Source organism: Thalassophryne amazonica, chromosome 17 (genome assembly GCF_902500255.1).
Source record: "Thalassophryne amazonica chromosome 17, fThaAma1.1, whole genome shotgun sequence".
NCBI lineage: Eukaryota > Metazoa > Chordata > Actinopteri > Batrachoidiformes > Batrachoididae > Thalassophryne > Thalassophryne amazonica.
The window spans coordinates 17,532,659-17,552,822 of record NC_047119.1 but is presented as its reverse complement, the minus strand read 5'-3'; the positions used below and the strand labels follow the sequence as shown (position 1 = coordinate 17,552,822).

The 20,164-nt window shown below is 39.6% G+C and overlaps 1 protein-coding gene across 3 annotated transcripts in view; it reads right to left on the bottom strand.

Annotated features, from left to right (window-relative positions):
- Positions 1 to 20,164, bottom strand: part of LOC117529166 (mucin-2) — a 115,358-nt gene that overhangs the window by 74,322 nt on the left and 20,872 nt on the right. Inside the window, exon 2 of one of the 3 annotated variants that reach the window (XM_034191868.1) lies at positions 15,777 to 15,851. The exons of 1 other annotated variant lie outside the window; for it this stretch is intronic. In XM_034191868.1, the coding sequence (XP_034047759.1) occupies positions 15,777 to 15,851 (75 nt within the window). The remainder of the gene's footprint in view (positions 1 to 15,776; positions 15,852 to 20,164) is intronic. One more of the 3 variants, XM_034191869.1, reaches the window with a different exon arrangement.

Genomic DNA, 20,164 nt, shown 5'->3' with positions numbered 1-20,164 from the left:
TGGTGGTTGACCCAAGAATTGCAGCTCACTGTGGACCAAGCCAGAGAACAACGCAAGCAACGTCAGAAGAGGTTTATTCATAATGTGAATGAGACAGATGGACACCCTCATATATACCATACTAATATGTGGTACAGATATATTCATTTATTGGCTATGGAATTACGTTACTAATTGTTATGTTTGTTCGCAAATACCTATATCCTCAACACACCCAGCTCTGACGGCTAAACCGTACCCTGCTAGGGTGACAGAATGTCTTATCATACGGATGCATAATCAAACTGTATTTCGGGGGCAGCAGTTCTCAGCAAATCTGATAAGATGTAACACCACTTGCCTCAGTGCAACCACTTATATGATAGGGATTTCAACAGAGGACGTACAAGCGTGCCCAAGTGCTGCTCCATTGACCAGACTGAAGGGAAACGCAAAAATATCATCACGTTAAATTGTCATCACAACGGCCATTCCCAATTTGCTTTTACGGGACAGGGAATAAAAATGTAGGTAAAATTAAGAAACGTCTGTGTACCCAAACGTATGTTTTATCAAATAATTTAAGCCTAACCAAAACATAATATGTGGATGGTACTTATCTTCATCACATTGGACGGGGATGTAATTATACAGGCTCCTGTCCATGGGGAACGGATGAATCATGTGCTTATGTTAGTAAGTTTTTGCTACCACCTGTAAATGGTACTCCGGTGTATGATGACATCTATTGGCTTTATGGTTCCAGACTGTACATGAGTCTCCCACCAAATTGGGGTGGTGTGTGTGCACCTACCCAGGTGACTGACCATACATATGTGGTAAGACCTCCACAGAGAAGAATGGCAGCACCAGACGGAGGAGATTGATATACCCAGATGTGTTACCACATAATCACATGTGGGGCTCGGATGTACTAAAGGACCAAAAAAAATTGTGGTCTGTAGGAGATAAAATAGCACATTCATTGTTCCCCTGGATAGGAGTGGGAAAAAATTCATTAATGATTGAAACTCTGAATTATCGATTGGGTCTGTTCATGAATGTAACTAAAAAAAAATAGTAGCAGCTCAAAACACTGAAATAGATGCTTTACGTACCATGGTGATGCAGAATCGTATGGTTTTAGACTTGCTTACTGGTTCACAGGGAGGAGTTTGTGTTCTGCTGAACACAACATGCTGTACTTTCATCCCAGACTCCATTCATTCAGTGGATATGCAGGACGCATTGGAAGAGCTGAATAAACTTCGTGATGCAATGCATAAAGACACCCTAGCCGTGAACCGGTGGAATCCCTGGTCCTGGTTGACTTCAGGACCATGTTGGCAGTTACTATTGAAAATGGTGTCAAATACATTTGTACAGTGTAATCTGGCCTTCCAACAAACTATGCCAAAATATCAAGCATTGAAACAGTCAGACCTTAGTGGAGAAAACTGTAATGACTGTACTGAGAATTATGATGATATTGAAAAGCTCACAACTCCAGTTCAAGCTTGAACTGTTGACGTGATGAGTTAACACACTCTTAGCCTATGAAGCTTTAGCTGAAAAAGTAATAAGACAAGTGGTGTAGTCGAATAATACAGAAAAACGGTTCATTTATACCAGTCGGTAGGAGTGATGTATGGTGGTGGTGTGGTGATAACAGAATCTTTGACAGACTGCCACGAAATGTGTCAGGTTATTGTGCATTAATATCACTATTGTTACCCATGACCCCTGAAGACGTTACGACATATGCAGCCTCTCTTATTCCTGAGGATTGGCAGAAAGGCATAGCCAGACATAGAGTAAAAAGAGATTGGAAAGGAGTAGGAAATCCAACATATATTGACGCAATAGGAGTCCCCAGAGGAGTGCCTGACGAGTATAAACTGGTTGATCAAATAGCAGCTGGATTCGAATCTTCCATCTGTTGGTGGTGTTCAACTAATAAAAACGTGGACAGAATAGATTAAGTTAATAAACTAACTAACTAAGCTGGGTGATGCCTACTGTATGTTTAACAGGTGATAAACAGGTGGGAAATGTTAAGGATTTTATATATATATATATGTTATCACTGTTAAACATTTGTACCTTTTGTCTTCTTTCTGATGAGAACGGTGTTGTGCTGTTTGCACCTAACCCCGAGAATGTATGTGTTATTCAACCTTGTTTTAGCATGCTGGGGTCAATCTGAACTGGGAATGAGAAGCTGGATGTACTTATTATTATTCTGATTGTGATGTGATGCTTAGTGTTCCAGGCAGATGCAGAACAGCTGATAACTGCGAACGAGATGTGCTGACCTTCGACGATAAGAGTAAAAGAAAGTGTTCTTCCTTACAGCTGCACTTATTGACGTGTGTGTTTATGTTACGGGAAGAAACTTGTCTTGCGTCATTCCCCCCACCCTTAGGACAAGTTTTTGTTTATGTGATGAGGGATTCACTAATAAAAAGAGCGAAGCGCAGGCCAGACTTTAGTGTAGCTTTGGTGTATAGCCTGACTGCACTCCGCGCGTAAAATTTGACTTTCTGTCTCACTGGTGGTTCTTGACTCTGTTTGTCTTATCAAAGGTTTTAAGAATGTTTGGAGGAGAAAATACCCAACAGTAGCATTGTTGTGATTTGGAGCTATATAAATGAATGGAATTGAATTTAATTGAATCCAATATCCGATCAGCAGCGTGGGCAGTTCACATTTAGGAGCTCATCACTTAACATCACTTTGAGCAGTTGGCATCCATGAAATCACCTGGTGGAGTGGATGGTTTCAAAGAAAACCTGCATCCTCTTGGCCCTTTCTGGAATCATTTGAGACCTCTGTTGTAGACTGTAGTAGACTGTTGAACATAGATGTTGAAACAAGAAAACTTGCAGAAGGAATGAAAAAGTGCAGTGGTGGCGCAGTGTTTGTACAATCTGATTGGTTATAACGCAAATGTAGTAAGAACATTTCATGTGGTAAGAAATTGGTGGAACTGTGTTAGACACAGTGAGAACTTGGCAGGGACATAGTAAAGACGAGAGGTGGGACAAAGTCACCATCAAGTTGCTCTCAAGTCATGAATCAGCAAGTCTCAAGTCAAGCCTCAAGTCATAATGATCACCAATTGTTTTCAAGCTGACTTGAGACTTGCAGATTGATGACTTGAGAATGATTTGACAGTGATTTTGTCCCACCTTTGGTAAAGACGTAGCATGAACTTGAAAACTCAACTCCCCCACTGTATTCACTGAAATTTTTCACAATGCAGTGGCGTCTTCATGGGTGTATAATTGAACGCAATTCAGCTTGCTGTTGCGCCAGTTTTGGTGTTGGGGTGAAAAACATAACTGCGTTGAGTGGAACATATAAATAATACGTGTATTGCACTAAGTGCTACTTTGTGAAAGAAAGGCGACTAGATGTCTTGTAACTCTTTTGATGGAACCATATGATTGTGATGTAGCAGCATTGTGTGAAGTTATACACGGACACAGCTCAGTCCAACGTCTTCGCCAGTTTTGCAGGTAATCATCAGTATCTCCTGCAATAAAAACAGATGTGATTACCCACGGCTTTCCTCAGCTCAGCTACACCGTGCGACCTCCAGGCCACCGGGACAACTCAAAGCAGAGATATCAAACAGTCGAAGTGGCATTCCTGCAGATAAGATCCAGCCAGCAGTAAAGAAAGAGAGAAAAGAGGGGAAGAAGAATGCTTCCTCAGCAAGCTTTTTTGTCAATTATCTGCTGTTCAGTGAAGGTAAAGACAGATTGCCTTTGGAAAAAAAAAATCTCTTAGTGGACTTATAGTTTAGCTCAAAACGAACGGTCCGGAGAGTCATTAATCCATCTCAGAGTAACAGCCCATCGAGCCGCTCTAGTGTGATGTGTGATGGAGCAATAGACAGGGCAGTACAAGAGATAAAATAGCCGAGCACAAATCTGATTAGGCTGCCGTCTTCTCGAGATCCGCGGGGATTAGAGCACAACAGTTCCTTGTTAGACCTCCTGCTTTGTTCCGTGTAGCACAGTTGCCATTAGCCAAGAAAAAAAAAAGAGAAAGAGAAAAAAGAGAACCACATACTGCACTTGCTAATTAACACTCAAGGACGGCAACACAATCAGACTGACATATTAATGTGCAGTTAATGTGTAGCTAGCGCTGGATACGCTAACACAACATGTGCGTTATTCTTCTGGTAACACCAAGCCCTGAGAAAACAGAACAAATGAACACTTTTGAGTCGAGCTGGAGTACAAAGTATGCAACTCTGTAGCCATAAGTATCTACATTTGCATGTTTAAAATGTCATTAGCATTTTTATATAAGCTTTGCCCTCAAAAAATGTTTTGTGTAATTAGAGGATACGGCTCTGTGCGCACACAGTGAAATGCATCGTCATGCTAACATTCTGATTAGCATGTTTTTATTGGACTTATTTTCTTAACAATGTCCAGGTTTTTCCTTTTATACTTTAACTTTTCCTTTAAATATATGAGATAATCAGACATAAATGAACATTTTAGCAGCAGTAATTATGTCTTTCATATATTTCACACACATATTCTCACATGTGTCACATTGGCATTTGTTAACTTCAATTTTTTTATTTTAATTTTTATTTTTACCACAAGCAATGTACATGCTAGTGCATATGCAGACCTTACATTAACTGTAGACATAAAATATCAAATTGAGTTGAATTTATTAGACACCCTTGCAACAAAATTTCACTCATATACAATAAAACTCATAAACAAAGTAGTCAAAGAAAAAAAGACAGTAAGAAAAAAAATAAACAATACACGGTGCCCAAAGGCGTAGGCATTAGCAAAGCTACACCACTCCATGAAATCAAATCAAACCAGACATATGTGCCTGTTCATAAATGTTCATTTCTAAACAAAATCTGAACAACAGCAGCTCATAATTACAATGAAAGGAAAACAAATATTTCCCAACAGCTCCCAATACCAGCTGGTTACCATCTACATATTTTAGTAGAAAAGGTTCAAGTATAAAACCTTCATACAACACAACTCAACCACTTTCATCTAATACATATCTGAGAATACCATTTCTTTGTATAAATATTTAAACCAGTTGATATCTGGACATCGCTTGAGTTTCTCAGATAGATTATTCCATTTTTTTTTTAGGACCACAAATGGAGACACAGACGCATTTCCTGGTTATCCTAGCGCCACCAATTTTAAAAAGATACAAACCCCTTAAATTATACATTCCTTCTCTTTGCGTAAAATATTCTTGAATTCTAACTGGTAATTGCTTATTTTTTGCTTTATACATCAATTGAACAGTCTTGAATGAAATCATATCATAAAGTTTTAATATCTTCGATTTAATGAACAATGGATTGGTATTATCATGATACCCTGCATTGTGAATTATTCTTAATGCTCTTTTTTGAAGGATGAATAATGGTTGCACTGTAGTTTCATAGTTATTGCCCCAGACTTCAGCACAGTACGTCAAGTAAGGTGCAATCAATGCACAATACAGTGTGTGTAGTGATCTGCCATCAAGAATCTGCTTTGCCTTATTTAATACTGCGATACTTTTGTGTTTGGTTTGGTTTTGAAACACACAAATGTGTTTCAAAACCTAAACAAATGGAACATTTCAAAGCATTTTGTGTTATAGTTGTGATGGTGTTTGTGATGGTGTCCTTTAGATTATCCAAAAGTGGCATTACAACCTTCATGTCTGTTTGATAAGATTACTAACCACAGGATCCTTAATCAGATCCACATTTATGGCTTCTCCAAACTTAACTGACCTGATTTTAAAGCTAGAATGCCAAACAGACCCACTTACAGTAGTGTTCAGAATAATAGTAGTGCTATGTGACTAAAAAGATTAATCCAGGTTTTGAGTATATTTCTTATTGTTACATGGGAAACAAGGTACCAGTAGATTCAATAGATTCTCACAAATCCAACAAGACCAAGCATTCATGATATGCACACTCTTAAGGCTATGAAATTGGGCTGTTAGTAAAAAAAAAAAAAAAAAAAAGTAGAAAAGGGGGTGTTCACAATAATAGTAGTGTGGCATTCAGTCAGTGAGTTTGTCAATTTTGTGGAACAAACAGGTGTGAATCAGGTGTCCCCTATTTAAGGATGAAGCCAGCACCTGTTGAACATGCTTTTCTCTTTGAAAGCCTGAGGAAAATGGGACATTCAAGACATTGTTCAGAAGAACAGCGTAGTTTGATTAAAAAGTTGATTGGAGAGGGGAAAACTTATACACAGGTGCAAAAAATGATAGGCTGTTCATCTACAATGATCTCCAATGCTTTAAAATGGACAAAAAACCAGAGACGCGTGGAAGAAAATGGAAAACAGCCATCAAAATGGACAGAGGAATAACCAGAATGGCAAAGGCTCACCCATTGATCAGGTCCAGGATGATCAAAGACAGTCTGGAGTTACCTGTAAGTGCTGTGACAGTTAGAAGATGCCTGTGTGAAGCTAATTTATTTGCAAGAATCCCCTGCAAAGTCCCTCTGTTAAATAAAAGACGTGCAGAAGAGGTTACAATTTGCCAAAGAACACATCAACTGGCCTAAAGATAAATGGAGGAATATTTTGTGGACTGATGAGAGTAAAACTGTTCTTTTTGGGTCCAAGGGCCGCAGACAGTTTGTGAGATGACCCCCAAACTCTGAATTCAACCCACAGTTCACAGTGAAGACAGTGAAGCATGGTGGTGCAAGCATCATGATATGAGCATGTTTCTCCTACTATGGTGTTAGGCCTATACAACCCCTGCAAAAATTACGGAATCACCGGCCTCGGAGGATGTTCATTCAGTTGTTTAATTTTGTAGAAAAAAAAGCAGATCACAGACATGACACAAAACTAAAGTCATTTCAAATGGCAACTTTCTGGCTTTAAGAAACTATAAGAAATCAGGAAAACAAATTGTGGCAGTCAGTAATGGTTACTTTTTTAGACCAAGCAGAGGGAAAAAATATGGAATCACTCAATTCTGAGGAATAAATTATGGAATCGTGAAAAACAAAAGAACACTTCAACACATCACTAGTATTTTGTTGCACCACCTCTGGCTTTTATAACAGCTTGCAGTCTCTGAGGCATGGACTTAATGAGTGACAAACAGTACTCTTCATCAATCTGGCTCCAACTTTCTCTGATTGCTGTTGCCAGATCAGCTTTGCAGGTTGGAGCCTTGTCATGGACCATTTTCTTCAACTTCCACCAAAGATTTTCAATTGGATTAAGATCCGGACTATTTGCAGGTCATGACATTGACCCTATGTGTCTTTTTGCAAGGAATGCTTTCACAGTTTTTGCTCTATGGCAAGATGCATTATCATCTTGAAAAATTATTTCATCATCCCCAAACATCCTTTCAATTGATGGGATAAGAAAAGTGTCCAAAATATCAATGTAAACTTGTGCATTTATTGATGATGTAATGACAGCCATCTCCTCCGTGCCTTTACCTGACATGCAGCCCCATATCATCAATGACTGTGGAAATTTACATGTTCTCTTCAGGCAGTCATCTTTATAAATCTCATTTGAACGGCACCAAACAAAAGTTCCAGCATCATCACCTTGCCCAATGCAGATTCGAGATTCATCACTGAATATGACTTTCATCCAGTCATCCACAGTCCACGATTGCTTTTCCTTAGTCCATTGTAACCTTGTTTTTTTCTGTTTAGGTGTTAATGATGGCTTTCGTTTAGCTTTTCTGTATGTAAATCTCATTTCCTTTAGGCGGTTTCTTACAGTTCGGTCACAGACGTTGACTCCAGTTTCCTCCAGTTTCCTCCCATTCGTTCCTCATTTGTTTTGTTGTGCATTTTCGATTTTTGAGACATATTGCTTTAAGTTTTCTGTCTTGACACTTTGATGTCTTCCTTGGTCTACCAGTATGTTTGCCTTTAACAACCTTCCCATGTTGTTTGTATTTGGTCCAGAGTTTAGACACAGCTGACTGTGAACAACCAACATCTTTTGCAACATTGCGTGATGATTTACCCTCTTTTAAGAGTTTGATAATCCTCTCCTTTGTTTCAATTGACATCTCTCGTGTTGGAGCCATGATTCATGTCAGTCCACTTGGTGCAACAGCTCTCCAAGGTGTGATCACTCCTTTTTAGATGCAGACTAACGAGCAGATCTGATTTGATGCAGGTGTTAGTTTTGGGGATGAAAATTTACAGGGTGATTCCATAATTTATTCCTCAGAATTGAGTGATTCCATATTTTTTTCCCTCTGCTTGGTCTAAAAAAGTAACTGTTACTGACTGCCACAATTATTTTTCCTGATTTCTTATAGTGTTTCTTAAAGCCAGAAAGTTGTCATTTGAAATGACTTTAGTTTTGTGTCATGTCTGTGATCTGCTTTTTTCTACAAAATTAAACAACTGAATGAACATCCTCCGAGGCTGGTGATTCCATAATTATTGCCAGGGGTTGTATATCAGATACCAGGTATCATGGATCAGTTTGGATATGTCAAAATACTTGAAGAGGTCATGTTGCCTTATGCTAAAGAGGACATGCCCTTGAAATGGGTGTTTCAACAAGACAATGACCCCAAGCACACTAGTAAATGAGCAAAATCTTTGTTCCAAACCAACAAAATTAATGCCTCGCAGATGTGAAGAAATTATGAAAATCTGTGGTTATACAACTAAATACTAGTTTAGTGATTCACAGGATTGCTAAAAAAGCAGTTTGAACATAACAGTTTTGAGTTTGTAGCGTCAACAGCAGATGCTACTATTATTGTGAACACCCCCTTTTCTACTTTTTTTTTTACTAATAGACCAATTTCATAGCCTTAAGAGTGTGCATATCATGAATGTTTGGTCTTGTTGGATTTGTGAGAATCTACTGAATCTACTGGTACCTTGTTTCCCATGTAACAATAAAAAATATACTCAAAACCTGGATTAATCTTTTTAGTCACACAGCACTACTATTATTCTGAACACTACTGTGTAAGCTAGTTTAGATGTTGATAAAAGAAGAAGAAGAAGAAGAAAAAACAAAAACAAAAGATACTGCTTCACATTTCACTTTAGTTATGCAGGAAAGTTAAACTGCTAACTTAAATAAACATATTTTTATATGACTCATTAATTCCACTTAGTGCAGAATTGTAGTAAAACATAGACACAGAGGGTAATATTGGTTAAAGATTTTAGTTGTTAAATATATTCATTATTATTATTAGTAATATTATCAGTTATCAAGTTGTTCACCAATGAATACTCGTATGTGTATGGTTTTCTGAAGGGTATAAAAAGCCATATTCATTGGTAAAACAACTTGATAACGATTTTATCATACACCTACAAATGATAAATGTTGTATGGTTTTCTGAAGGGTGTAAAAAGCCATACTCACTGGTGAACAACTTGATAACGATTTTATCAGTGGTTTATTGCGGGAGTTACGTTCTAAAAATAACCCGCGATAGGCAAATTCGTGACGTAGTCAATGTTATTTTTTACAATTATTATAAATGTTTTAAGGCTGTAAAACCCCTCACTACACACTTTATACACTTTTCTCAAACAGGCATTAACAGTTTCTCACTTTTCTCTCCTGTGTAAACACTCAAAGTTCAAACCTTAGTAGAAAAAAAATAGAACGTTTTCCTATAAATAATTATGATGGCTTTTAGAACTAACAAATTTAATTTTAATGATCAACCTACGAGGTTGGACACGTAAGAAATTATTAATAGTGACTCACCAGTATTTCACAGTTCCTCTGACCACGCCTCTTCGTCGTGGCGCCGCTCCGCTGTCCGGATTGGCTGATTGCTTGGGTGGTATGAAAAATATTACCCGTCCGCGAAAAGGGTGTATTTAGTGTTTTATCCAATCATACTGGCGTATCATTTATAGGTATATGATAATAGTATATATAAAAATGTCTAAAATATCTTGAAAAGTGGACCTTTACTGCAAGGAGGCTGGGCAGGGGGATTCATCCTTAACCCCTCTGGCTACGCCCCTGTCTGAGCAGGAACAATGATGGAAAGGAAAACCTCTGCATTTATCTGAACGTGCTACCTCATTGAGAGGTAAGAAGGTTTTATCCGTTGTTTTATCACAAGTGCCAGCGTCATGAACAGACTTCGTGCCTCCAGTGTGCTGCTTTTTTTTTTTGCCACCTTGAGACCACGCTATGAAACAAACCAAGACAACACACACTACTTTTTCAACTTAAAACTGCTCAGATCTGCAACACAAAAAAATGGAGTAACTGCTCGCCACATCAAGCACTGATGTATCAAAAACAAAGAGATGGGAATACTGGTATGCATACCGGACGGCTTGCACTGGTGTTTCAATAATACTGCGAATTGGTATAGAACCCTGTTTTTGACAGGGTGTCTGGAACAATGCCAAACTGATTTCAAACATTAGGAGAAGTGTTTCGACTTAGAAGAAGTAAATCCTGAGACTCATTGGTGTTGATGCTTACCTCAAACGTCTACAACTTCACCTGGATGGTACACCCGTCCATCACAGGTTACTACCCCAAGTTGGTAGCCAGTTACAGCTGGGCCAACTGGGACAATGGAGATGAAGTGTCTTGTCTAAGGACGCAGACAGGTTGCGTGACCGGGAATCAAACCCAGGTTTAAATATTGGTAGCCCAGCTCCTATCCACTGAGCTACCTGCTCTGTTTAACCCTCTGGGGCCGACGCCGTCACATGCGACGGCTAAGATGAAGCTTTACTAAATTATAAATAACTTTTGAATGATATGAGATAGAAACTTACTCTTTTTTTTGCTGAAAAGATAACTCTGCAGACTTTCGAGGTAGCCAATCGGCCATCTTTGTACTCCTCATAGAAGGTGTGTAATGACATGCGCAATTTAAGTGTCCATTCGGAATTGGTTCACCGTCATATGGTTTTCCAAAATCCAATCGTAGGACAGATTTACCTCACGTGAAAAGCCAAAGATCATTTTCAAGAGTGATATGTTACTAGTTGGCCCATTTGGATAGCCCCTGGGTGCTCCAATGAGTACATACTATTAGTACATAGTCAGTGCGCCCTGCGCCATTACGCACAGCGATCAGTGAAAGCAGGAGCAGACAGAGAACCTCTGATGACAATCTCACATGCTGAAATAAAGAGTGTGTAACTATCAGGATTGCTCCACTAGTTGCATGTGAATGTTACTGGATAACTCTGTTGCTTTCTCTGCGTAAAGCACTGTTTACCTTATCAATGGGCAACAAAACGCATAGACCATTTTGTATATATTGTTCAAAATGTGCATTTGTGTTTATTGTTTGAACCTTTTTGTTGTACAGACTTTCACACAAGACCTTAAATTACCTTTATAAAGTGTCAAAACAGTTGTTTATTAGAGTTTGCTGTGTGTTTTGAATAAGTGTGTGTGGAAAATTATTTTTTGCTTTATTTTTTCCTTACCTATATTTTATTGTAAACCTTTATTATACTTATAAAACACAACAAAAACATATATATTCTGAAAGCACAGGTTGTCCTGAATAAAAGAGACATAAGACTTGATTGTGGGATGCAGGGAGAGCTGTTAACAGCAATAATAAAACATTTATGCCAGGCAAGTGAACTGTTCAAAAAATGCCCTTGGAGCCCAGAGGGTTAACCTCCGATGCGCCCATTCATCTCACACTATGAAATCATTTCTATGGCTGCGCCAGTTTCTAGTCAGGGTCACCACAGCAGATCCGGTATGGGCCTGCATGTTGATTTAGAAGATGTTTTACATCAAATCAATGACGTTCCTGGTGTAACTCCAGATGTATATGGAGACTGGAGCAGAGGTGACTTTGAATTGTAGGCCTTCCATTTGGAAGGCAAGTGTGCTAACTGCTTGCCCTACTCTGTTTTGAGTTCACCGCCATTAATTTGTATTAGCAACAAAAAGTTTTAGCAGGATCTCCAGCCACACATTCTATCTATTGCTATTGTTTAATTCTGGCTTTAGTATCCTATTCTGTTGTATATTTCATCTAAAATTTATGTTTCTCTTCACTGTGCTAGCTTGTTAGGTGCTTGTTAGCTTGTCATTGGTTGTCCTTGGGGAGAGCAGCGCAACGGCCACACGACGTGTCCAAGTGGTCAGAAGGCAAACAAACTACAAGTAAGTATTAGTTGGAGTTGTTCATTATTTTCAACAAATTATTCAGCATCCACAAATCATCCGTAACTTAACTAATGCTCATGTGAAGGCAGATACCTCCACTATCCATCCAGCAGGTGGCAGTATATCTACGAGAAATTACAGAGCCAAAAGAAAGTTGGTTGTTCGATCAAACTGGTGCATTAAAGCTCACCAGATGCAGAAGACTTTGTCCTCATTATATGTTCTTTTAATTTGACGGCTTTCAATTACAGCTGTGCTGCAGTGATGTTAGATTTTCAGGACTTATTCATCTGAGGTTCAATAGGCCGGGAATGTAAATCTGAAACTATTTGCATTTTTCCTGAATAAATTTAAAGCCATCTTCAGCAGACTGGTAATGTGCTGAGCTGTGGACATGGACAAGAAGCTCTCTAATTAATGGAATCGCTCACATTATACACTTTTTCGCTCAGTTGCTTCTTTTTTCTCCCCACGTTCTCTTTTCGGTTTTCCCCAGCACCTTTCTTGATCGCAGCCACCCTCCATTTTTGGAGGAAACCCCCCCACACGTGTCACATAAGACAGAAACACATAAACCTGATGAACACTCGTGATGTTTCTTCTCTGCATGGATTTGTTTCCTTGCTGTTTCCGAGCAGTAACCCTCTCTGTAATGTTCTATCTTTTAAGACGAAGCCGTATTTAGTTTAGAGTTCTCTCTCTCTTGTTCCACGCCCCCCCCCCCCCCCCGATATTTTCTCTCTCTCTCTCTCTTTATTATCCCCAGTTGTCGTTCGCCTTGTCCACCCCCACTGTTCATCTCTTTCTTCGGCTCCCTAATTGAGTCGGTTTATCCACAGTATAAATAAATTACTGAGGATAACCAGATTAGGAAAGTAGTTGATTGAATCATTGATATCATTTATAAAGTAACTCAACTTTGTGCAATAATGTCATTCATTCGATTATCAAGTTAACAGCGAGGTTGCGTCATTGCTACAGGAAACCCTATTAGTGCCGCAAAGCAATAAATTATTCTTCCGATAATCAGATCATTGTACGAGACGGGATGAAAGCGAATACGTGTAAAGACTGAAGACTCATTTTGGTCTGTTAATTGGATTTTTGCTTTCTAAGATATCTTATTTGTTCAACAAAAAAACCTCTGAGGTGTTAATATGACAGTTTTAATAATCAGTGCCGCCTTAATCCAGTTTTAATCAATTTACGTTTGAATGTAAGCACAAGAAATGTCTCCGCCACATTTGCTGCTCCACTAATAACCCCTTTTTTTCCTTTTTTTTCCCTCCCCCTGTTTTGAAGCTCTGACAGCTCAGACGGGGATTTCACTTTCACAGAAATCCACACCTTTCTTTTACATTTTCTTTTTGTAAACTGTACAAACCCTATTTGCTAATTGAAATCTGAAAACTGTGTGGGTGCTTGACTTTGTGTGTAAAAGAGAAAGCCAGGAGAGTAGAAAAAGTAAAAAAAAGAAGGAATGATAGAGTAAGTTGGAATACGGATTCAGAACTTAAAGGGTTCCAGAGCAGAAAATCAGTTTTAAGATCCATTTGCAGTTAAAAGAATGGCTGGGAATCATTTTAAACATGGTCAAAGTTTCACATTTGCATGACTGCACGTTACACGTTCACCGCTTTAAGAAAAATGTTGGCCTGGAAGTATTCGTTTTATACTTAAGTGACATATGTCACAGAAATAAATACCACTGAAATCACAAAGATCACATCCTAGAAAAATCACCAGTGAAAGTTGAAAAATTCCCCCACAGAAAAGGAAAATCAATCACACAATTTTTGCAGAATTTTTCATACAAGAAAACAGATCATATATCTCCCATGTACCTTCTTGCAACCTGTAACTGAAATTTCCTTTTCTGTGCTGTATAACTGGTGATGCCAACAGACAATAACTGTGTGATTCAGAAATTCTCTCAATCACAGAAGCCAACAACTCCCTCAAATGGAAGAATGTCTTGGTGGCTTCCCTCACTTGTTTCCTTTTTGCAAGGTCACAGTTGGTTGCCTCCTTTTTGCATGAGACATTCACATATGATGGTCCTTCAAAATGTTCTTGGCCTCGCCTGCAGACAAAAGTATCTAGAGACTCAAGATGTGACCTTGTTCAGTGATGGATAGCAAAGCTTGATAGTCTATGTTGAAAAATAATGCAAGAACAATCCTTCACCTGTGACCTTTTTTGTGTGTGTGAGGCCAAAAATCTTTTGAGGTATCCTCTTATCTCAGCAGTGACATTCAGGTCTCTGGCTCCTGTGCTTCTGAGATCAAAAGACACCTGGATGAGTTTGCAGACCCATGAGGATGCTGGACTGTGGTGCTTGTTGATGTTAATCCCTATTCAGGAAAATGAAAGTCCGAGTCTTTAGGGTTTTGCTGCTTCCTGCCGTACAGTATGGTTCTGACACTTGGACACTAACCTAAGGTGACATTGTGTGTTTTTGGTATCAGGTGTCTTGGAAGGATCCTTGGGTACTTTTGCGTTATGCCAGCTGTACCCAGTGGTCCATGGTCTAAAACCATGATAAACCAGCATGGGAAGATCACACTTGTCATAAACAGTTTGATGGTGTAATATGCTGAGTTAATGCGCAGTGTGATGACATAATGTGCGGGTCTTGTACCATGAGATATGTGCAAAAACAACTGTAGTATCATCGTAGACACTGTAACATGTCCAGGGTATAACTTTAGCACAAACGTGGTGCTTTGAGAAGACCTGTTGTTGATGTCACAGCATGTACGATAACATTAGGGGCTCCATGGAACTGCAAGGGGCTCTAAAGGCTTACTTTGAATTTTTTTGCTTGCCCCATAGCCTTGCATGTATAGCTGGTGTTTGGACAGTATGTTCTATGACCTTGTCCTTCGGACTATTTGATAACTTCATATCTCCTATGGGGCAACAGGCCATGATGCATACTGTTCTTTTCTTGTCACACCACATAGACAAAATATAGTTTGGATATGACACATACTGTTTCAGATCAACAACGCGGGCAGGTCACCCGCATATAAAAATGTCAAATGCAACACTTTTCAACTAATCACATAGCAATCCACGCCCAGGGCAAAGGCCCACCCACTTGGGGGTGGGTGGAAAGCAGGCTTAAAAAAGGCAGGTTAAACTAATGTCGAGGTTCTTGTACGTAACGTTGTGTAGAATGTTTGCTGCAAGAGTCCAGCGCTGTCATAATGACTCTGTTCCGTGAAGGTATCTTTTTAATACAACACCTGATTCTTAAGTTTCCTGTCAATCGTTTGAGTCTTTGAGTTCGCTCACCACATTAAACCACCGGGGAGGGGTTCCGGAGGCAGAAAATTCCCTACACTGGTTAGCGCTTGTTGGTACTATTTTTCTCATTCAGTACTCGACCAAGAGTGAAAAGTAAATGGAAAATGGTGAGCAGCCTTATTACAAAAGTTTTATCTGGTGTCCCTCTACTGTCACACAGTGGAAAATGTCTCACCATGAAATTAAACTGAATCCCCCAACTTGATGTAATTTAACATGGCAAGGTAACTCATATGCATCAAGATCCACATTGTACTCTCAGTGATAATATGCCAAACATAACAAAAACAATGCACACAAGGAAACAGAAATCCAAATTACCTGTAGATGATACAAGCGCAGTCCCTGCAGGTCCCACAGTTCTCTATATCCTGACCCGTTCTGTATGAGTGCCTTCTGTTGAAAAGCACAGAGATGACATATCAGGTAGGAAATAAAACTGCAACCCTACCAGTCTCACCTGATCATTTTTTAATCAAAGACACTGGGTCATTGGCTCGGGATGTTACAGAAATCATGACTCATTATGTCACTGCAGGTTTGAAATAATGCATAGGAGGTAAAAGTCAAATAAGCTTCAGCTTCTGCACATCAAAAAATTAACCCAACCTGGAAATGGGAAAAGTGGCAGTTCCTTGAATGGCAGGATGAGAAAGTGAGCAGATTTCATGCAGAAGCTCATGTTAAAATGTCCAACGATTGAGGAGAAGTAAACATATTTACAACCTGGTACAAAAAAAAAAAATTGTCTCTATAGCTAGTTTCAACCCTCCATGACAAATGTACACAACTGTGCATTTTTTAAAATAACTCTTCAGCTTAAGACATTTTTAAGCCAGTTAGTAATGCATAATTAGGGGTGTGTGTGTGTGTTTTTTTTTTTTAGTGACAGGTTGTTTTAGCTTTCAGAGGACTCCAGATTGTTCCTATTGAGAGACCACTAGCAGTGGTTGTAAACTGGCCACGCCTGTCCTTTCTGAGCATTTTATTACAAATATCAGCAATAGCATGGTTTGTTGTTTTGGTTAATTGACCAAACGGATCATCTAAGAAGTGTGTGCTACAGTATTTCTGCCAAAATTTTCATGTTTTTTAATTTATGTTAGCAGCATTAGCAATGTGTTAGTAGGTACATTAGCTTGGCTGATGGTACCTCCATCCCATACTAACCCTAACACTCCAAAGTTACTGAGAGCAATGAGAGGTCATAATTTTTAATACGTGCACTCAAGTCACCAGTCATGTAAAGCATGGCCCAGACAAAAATATGCTTTAATAAAACACCTGAACCAATGTTAGACTATTAGCTTTAGCCTGTATGGTAACACTGAGATAGGGGTGTGTCCAAACGCCATTCATCATCTAAGACATTTGTGCTACAGTATTTCTTCCATAATTTTCATGTTATTTAATTTAGGTTAGCAGCATTAGCAGTGTGTTAGTAGGTAACATAGCTTGGCTGACGGTAACTCCACCCCATACTAACCCTAAAACTCCAAAGTTACTGAGACCATGAGTAGGTCGTATTTTTTAATATGTGCACTCAAGTCACCAGTCACGTAAAGCACCGTCCAGACAAAAATAAGCTGTAATAAAACACATCATTCATCCCTCCCAGGTCACACAGGGCATTGCCCAATGCTCCACCTGTTTACTCATTAGTGGGGTGATCGAGACATGGGCAGGGTAAGCACTGCCAACATGGCGGCACCCATAGGAGCACTTTTGAGTTTCAGAATGGCACTTCCAGGTATCTAAAGGCCTAGTTCAAAAATAATGAAGCCAAAGTGTGACATAACCATCAAAATTTAAAAGTGGCCTTTTTTGTGAAATGTTATCATTTTAGGTATGGTTATATATCAGAGTTTCAATATTTCTATTGGTCTCAGTTCAGTCATTGCTAGAAATTATCAGTGCATATATACTATAATGTGCTAGAGCATAACGCTTGCGACAACATTGTAGGTATCTTCTTTAGTCTGCAGAAGCCTGAAACAAAGAAATTCTGTCCATTAGTTCCTGGTATTATTGAACAAGTAATATAATTATTCTATTGAAGCAGAGTAAGAAATATAGCTAAGGTTTTGACACAAATAAATCAAGGACTTATTCTCAGCGTTACACTTGTGACGGTTTTACATTGCTTTAGAAACATGATGTTTTTTCAATCCCAACAACCAACTGTGTGTTAGTATGAACCACAAACAAACAAACTGACAAAATACAAGGTTATGTCTTTAACATTCAACTTTAAATGATAATGATAAATATCAATGTCACACAAACTTGATGAAAAAAGTGCTACTTTGGGGGTACATTTCATGCATATCTCTGGAACTGTGCGGAATTTGTCCATGAAATTTTCAGTACCTGTCAAAGACACTATAGGCAACTCACAGATAAATCTGGATGGCGCTAAATAAAATAATGGCTTGTTCATGACAAATGCAATGCAAATCAGCAGTTAGGCTTCATTATTTTTGAACTAGGCCTAAAGAAAACCTATGGTGATTTCAAACTAGGTTTTTCCAGCATACGAGGTCTGTCCATAAAGTATAGGTCCTTTTTATTTTTTCAAAAACTATATGGATTTCATTCATATGTTTTTACGTCAGACATGCTTGAACCCTTGTGCGCATGCGTGAGTTTTTCCACGCCTGTCGGTGACGTCATTCGCCTGTGAGCACTCCTTGTGGGAGGAGTCGTCCAGCCCCCTCGTCGGAATTCCTTTGTCTGAGAAGTTGCTGAGAGACTGGCGCTTTGTTTGATCAAATTTTTTCTAAACCTGTGAGACACATCGAAGTGGACATGGTTCGAAAAATTAAGCTGGTTTTCGGTGAAAATTTTAACGGCTGATGAGAGATTTTGAGGTGATACTGTCGCTTTAAGGACTTCCCACGGAGCGAGACGTCGTGCAGCGCTCTCAGGCGCCGTCGTCAGCCTGTTTCAAGCTGAAAACCTCCACATTTCAGGCTCTATTGATCCAGGACGTCATGAGAGAACAGAGAAGTTTCAGAAGAAGTCGGTTTCAGCATTTTATCCAGATATTCCACTGTTAAAGGAGATTGTTTTAATGAAAGACGTGCGGACGGGTCCGCGCGTCGGGACGCAGCCGGCGCGGTGCGGCGGCACAGGAAAAACACCTCCGTATTGATAACCATTTGTAAAATCCAGGCGGCTTTTGATGGCTTTCAGTGGAGTGAGTATATGAGAAATTGTTTAACAGCTGGACATGTTCCAACTTGTCCTTAAGGCTTCCAACAGAGGTGTTTTTCCTGTGGCGGAGCGTCGCGGCGGCTGCGAGCCGACGCTGCAATCCGCCCGCACGTCTTTCATTAAAAAAATCTCCTTTAACAGTGGAATATCCGGATAAAATGCTGAAACCGACTTCTTCTGAAACTTCTCTGTTCTCTCACGACGTCCTGGATCAATAGAGCCTGAAATGTGGAGGTTTTCAGCTTGAAACAGGCTGACGACGGCGCCTGAGAGCGCTGCACGACGTCTCGCACCGTGGGAAGTCCTTAAAGCGACAGTATCACCTCAAAATCTCTCATCAGCCGTTAAAATTTTCACCGAAAACCAGCTTAATTTTTCGAACCGTGTCCACTTCGATGTGTCTCACAGGTTTAGAAAAAATTTTGATCAAACAAAGCGCCAGTCTCTCAGCAACTTCTCAGACAAAGGAATTCCGACGAAGGGCTGGACGACTCCTCCCACAAGGAGTGCTCACAGGCGAATGACGTCACCGACAGGCGTGGAAAAACATACGCATGCGCACGAGGGTTCAAGCATGTCTGACGTAAAAACATATGAATGAAATCCATATAGTTTTTGAAAAAAATAAAAAGGACCTATATTTTATGGACAGACCTCGTGTATGTCTACGGTCTGCACACATCACAGATAGAACATTACTGAATTGGAAGCAAATGCTGGTTTGGGCTCTGCATGCATGAGGACAATACTGAGTGTAATCAGTGTCCATGTACACAGCAGCATCAGTGTTAAGTCCACTCACATAGTGTTTAAAATAAACTCTTTATGTCACACCAGTTATAAGTGAAAGTTTCACTTTTCACAGTGTTAAAATGTTAAAACTTTAAGTTTTCTGTCTTTCATGTGGTGCAAAAGCAGTTGTTTTTGCTAGTTTTCCAGATTTTGAGCCTGGTATCGATGTGCTTTACACAAATCAGTCATAACATTGTGACTACATGCCTACTGTTGTGCAGTTGCCCTCACCATCAAGGTATGGACTCCACTAGACTTCTGAAGGTGGACTATGGCATCTGGCAACAAGATGCTCTTGGCAGCCTTTGCTCCTCATAAACATCAATGAGCCTTGTCTGACCTGTCCAAGGACCCTGTTGCTGGTTCCTTGGGCCACTTTTGATCAGAACTGACCACTACAGAACGGAGAACATTCCATAAAGTGCCCATCACAATTTGGCCCTTGTCAAGGTCACTCAAATCTCAAAATGTTAACTTGCTGCCTAGTAAATCCCACCGACCAGCAGTTATGGGGCGTGAACTGGGGTACAGCTTGGACAGGACGCCAGTCTGTCGCAGGGTCACATAACTTCTGATAATTTAAGGTTTCCAGACCACCTAACCTGCATGTCTTTAGATGTGGAAGGAAGCCAGAGCACCCGAAGGGAACCCACACAAACACGAGGAGAACATGCAAACTCCACACAGAAAGGCCACAAGTG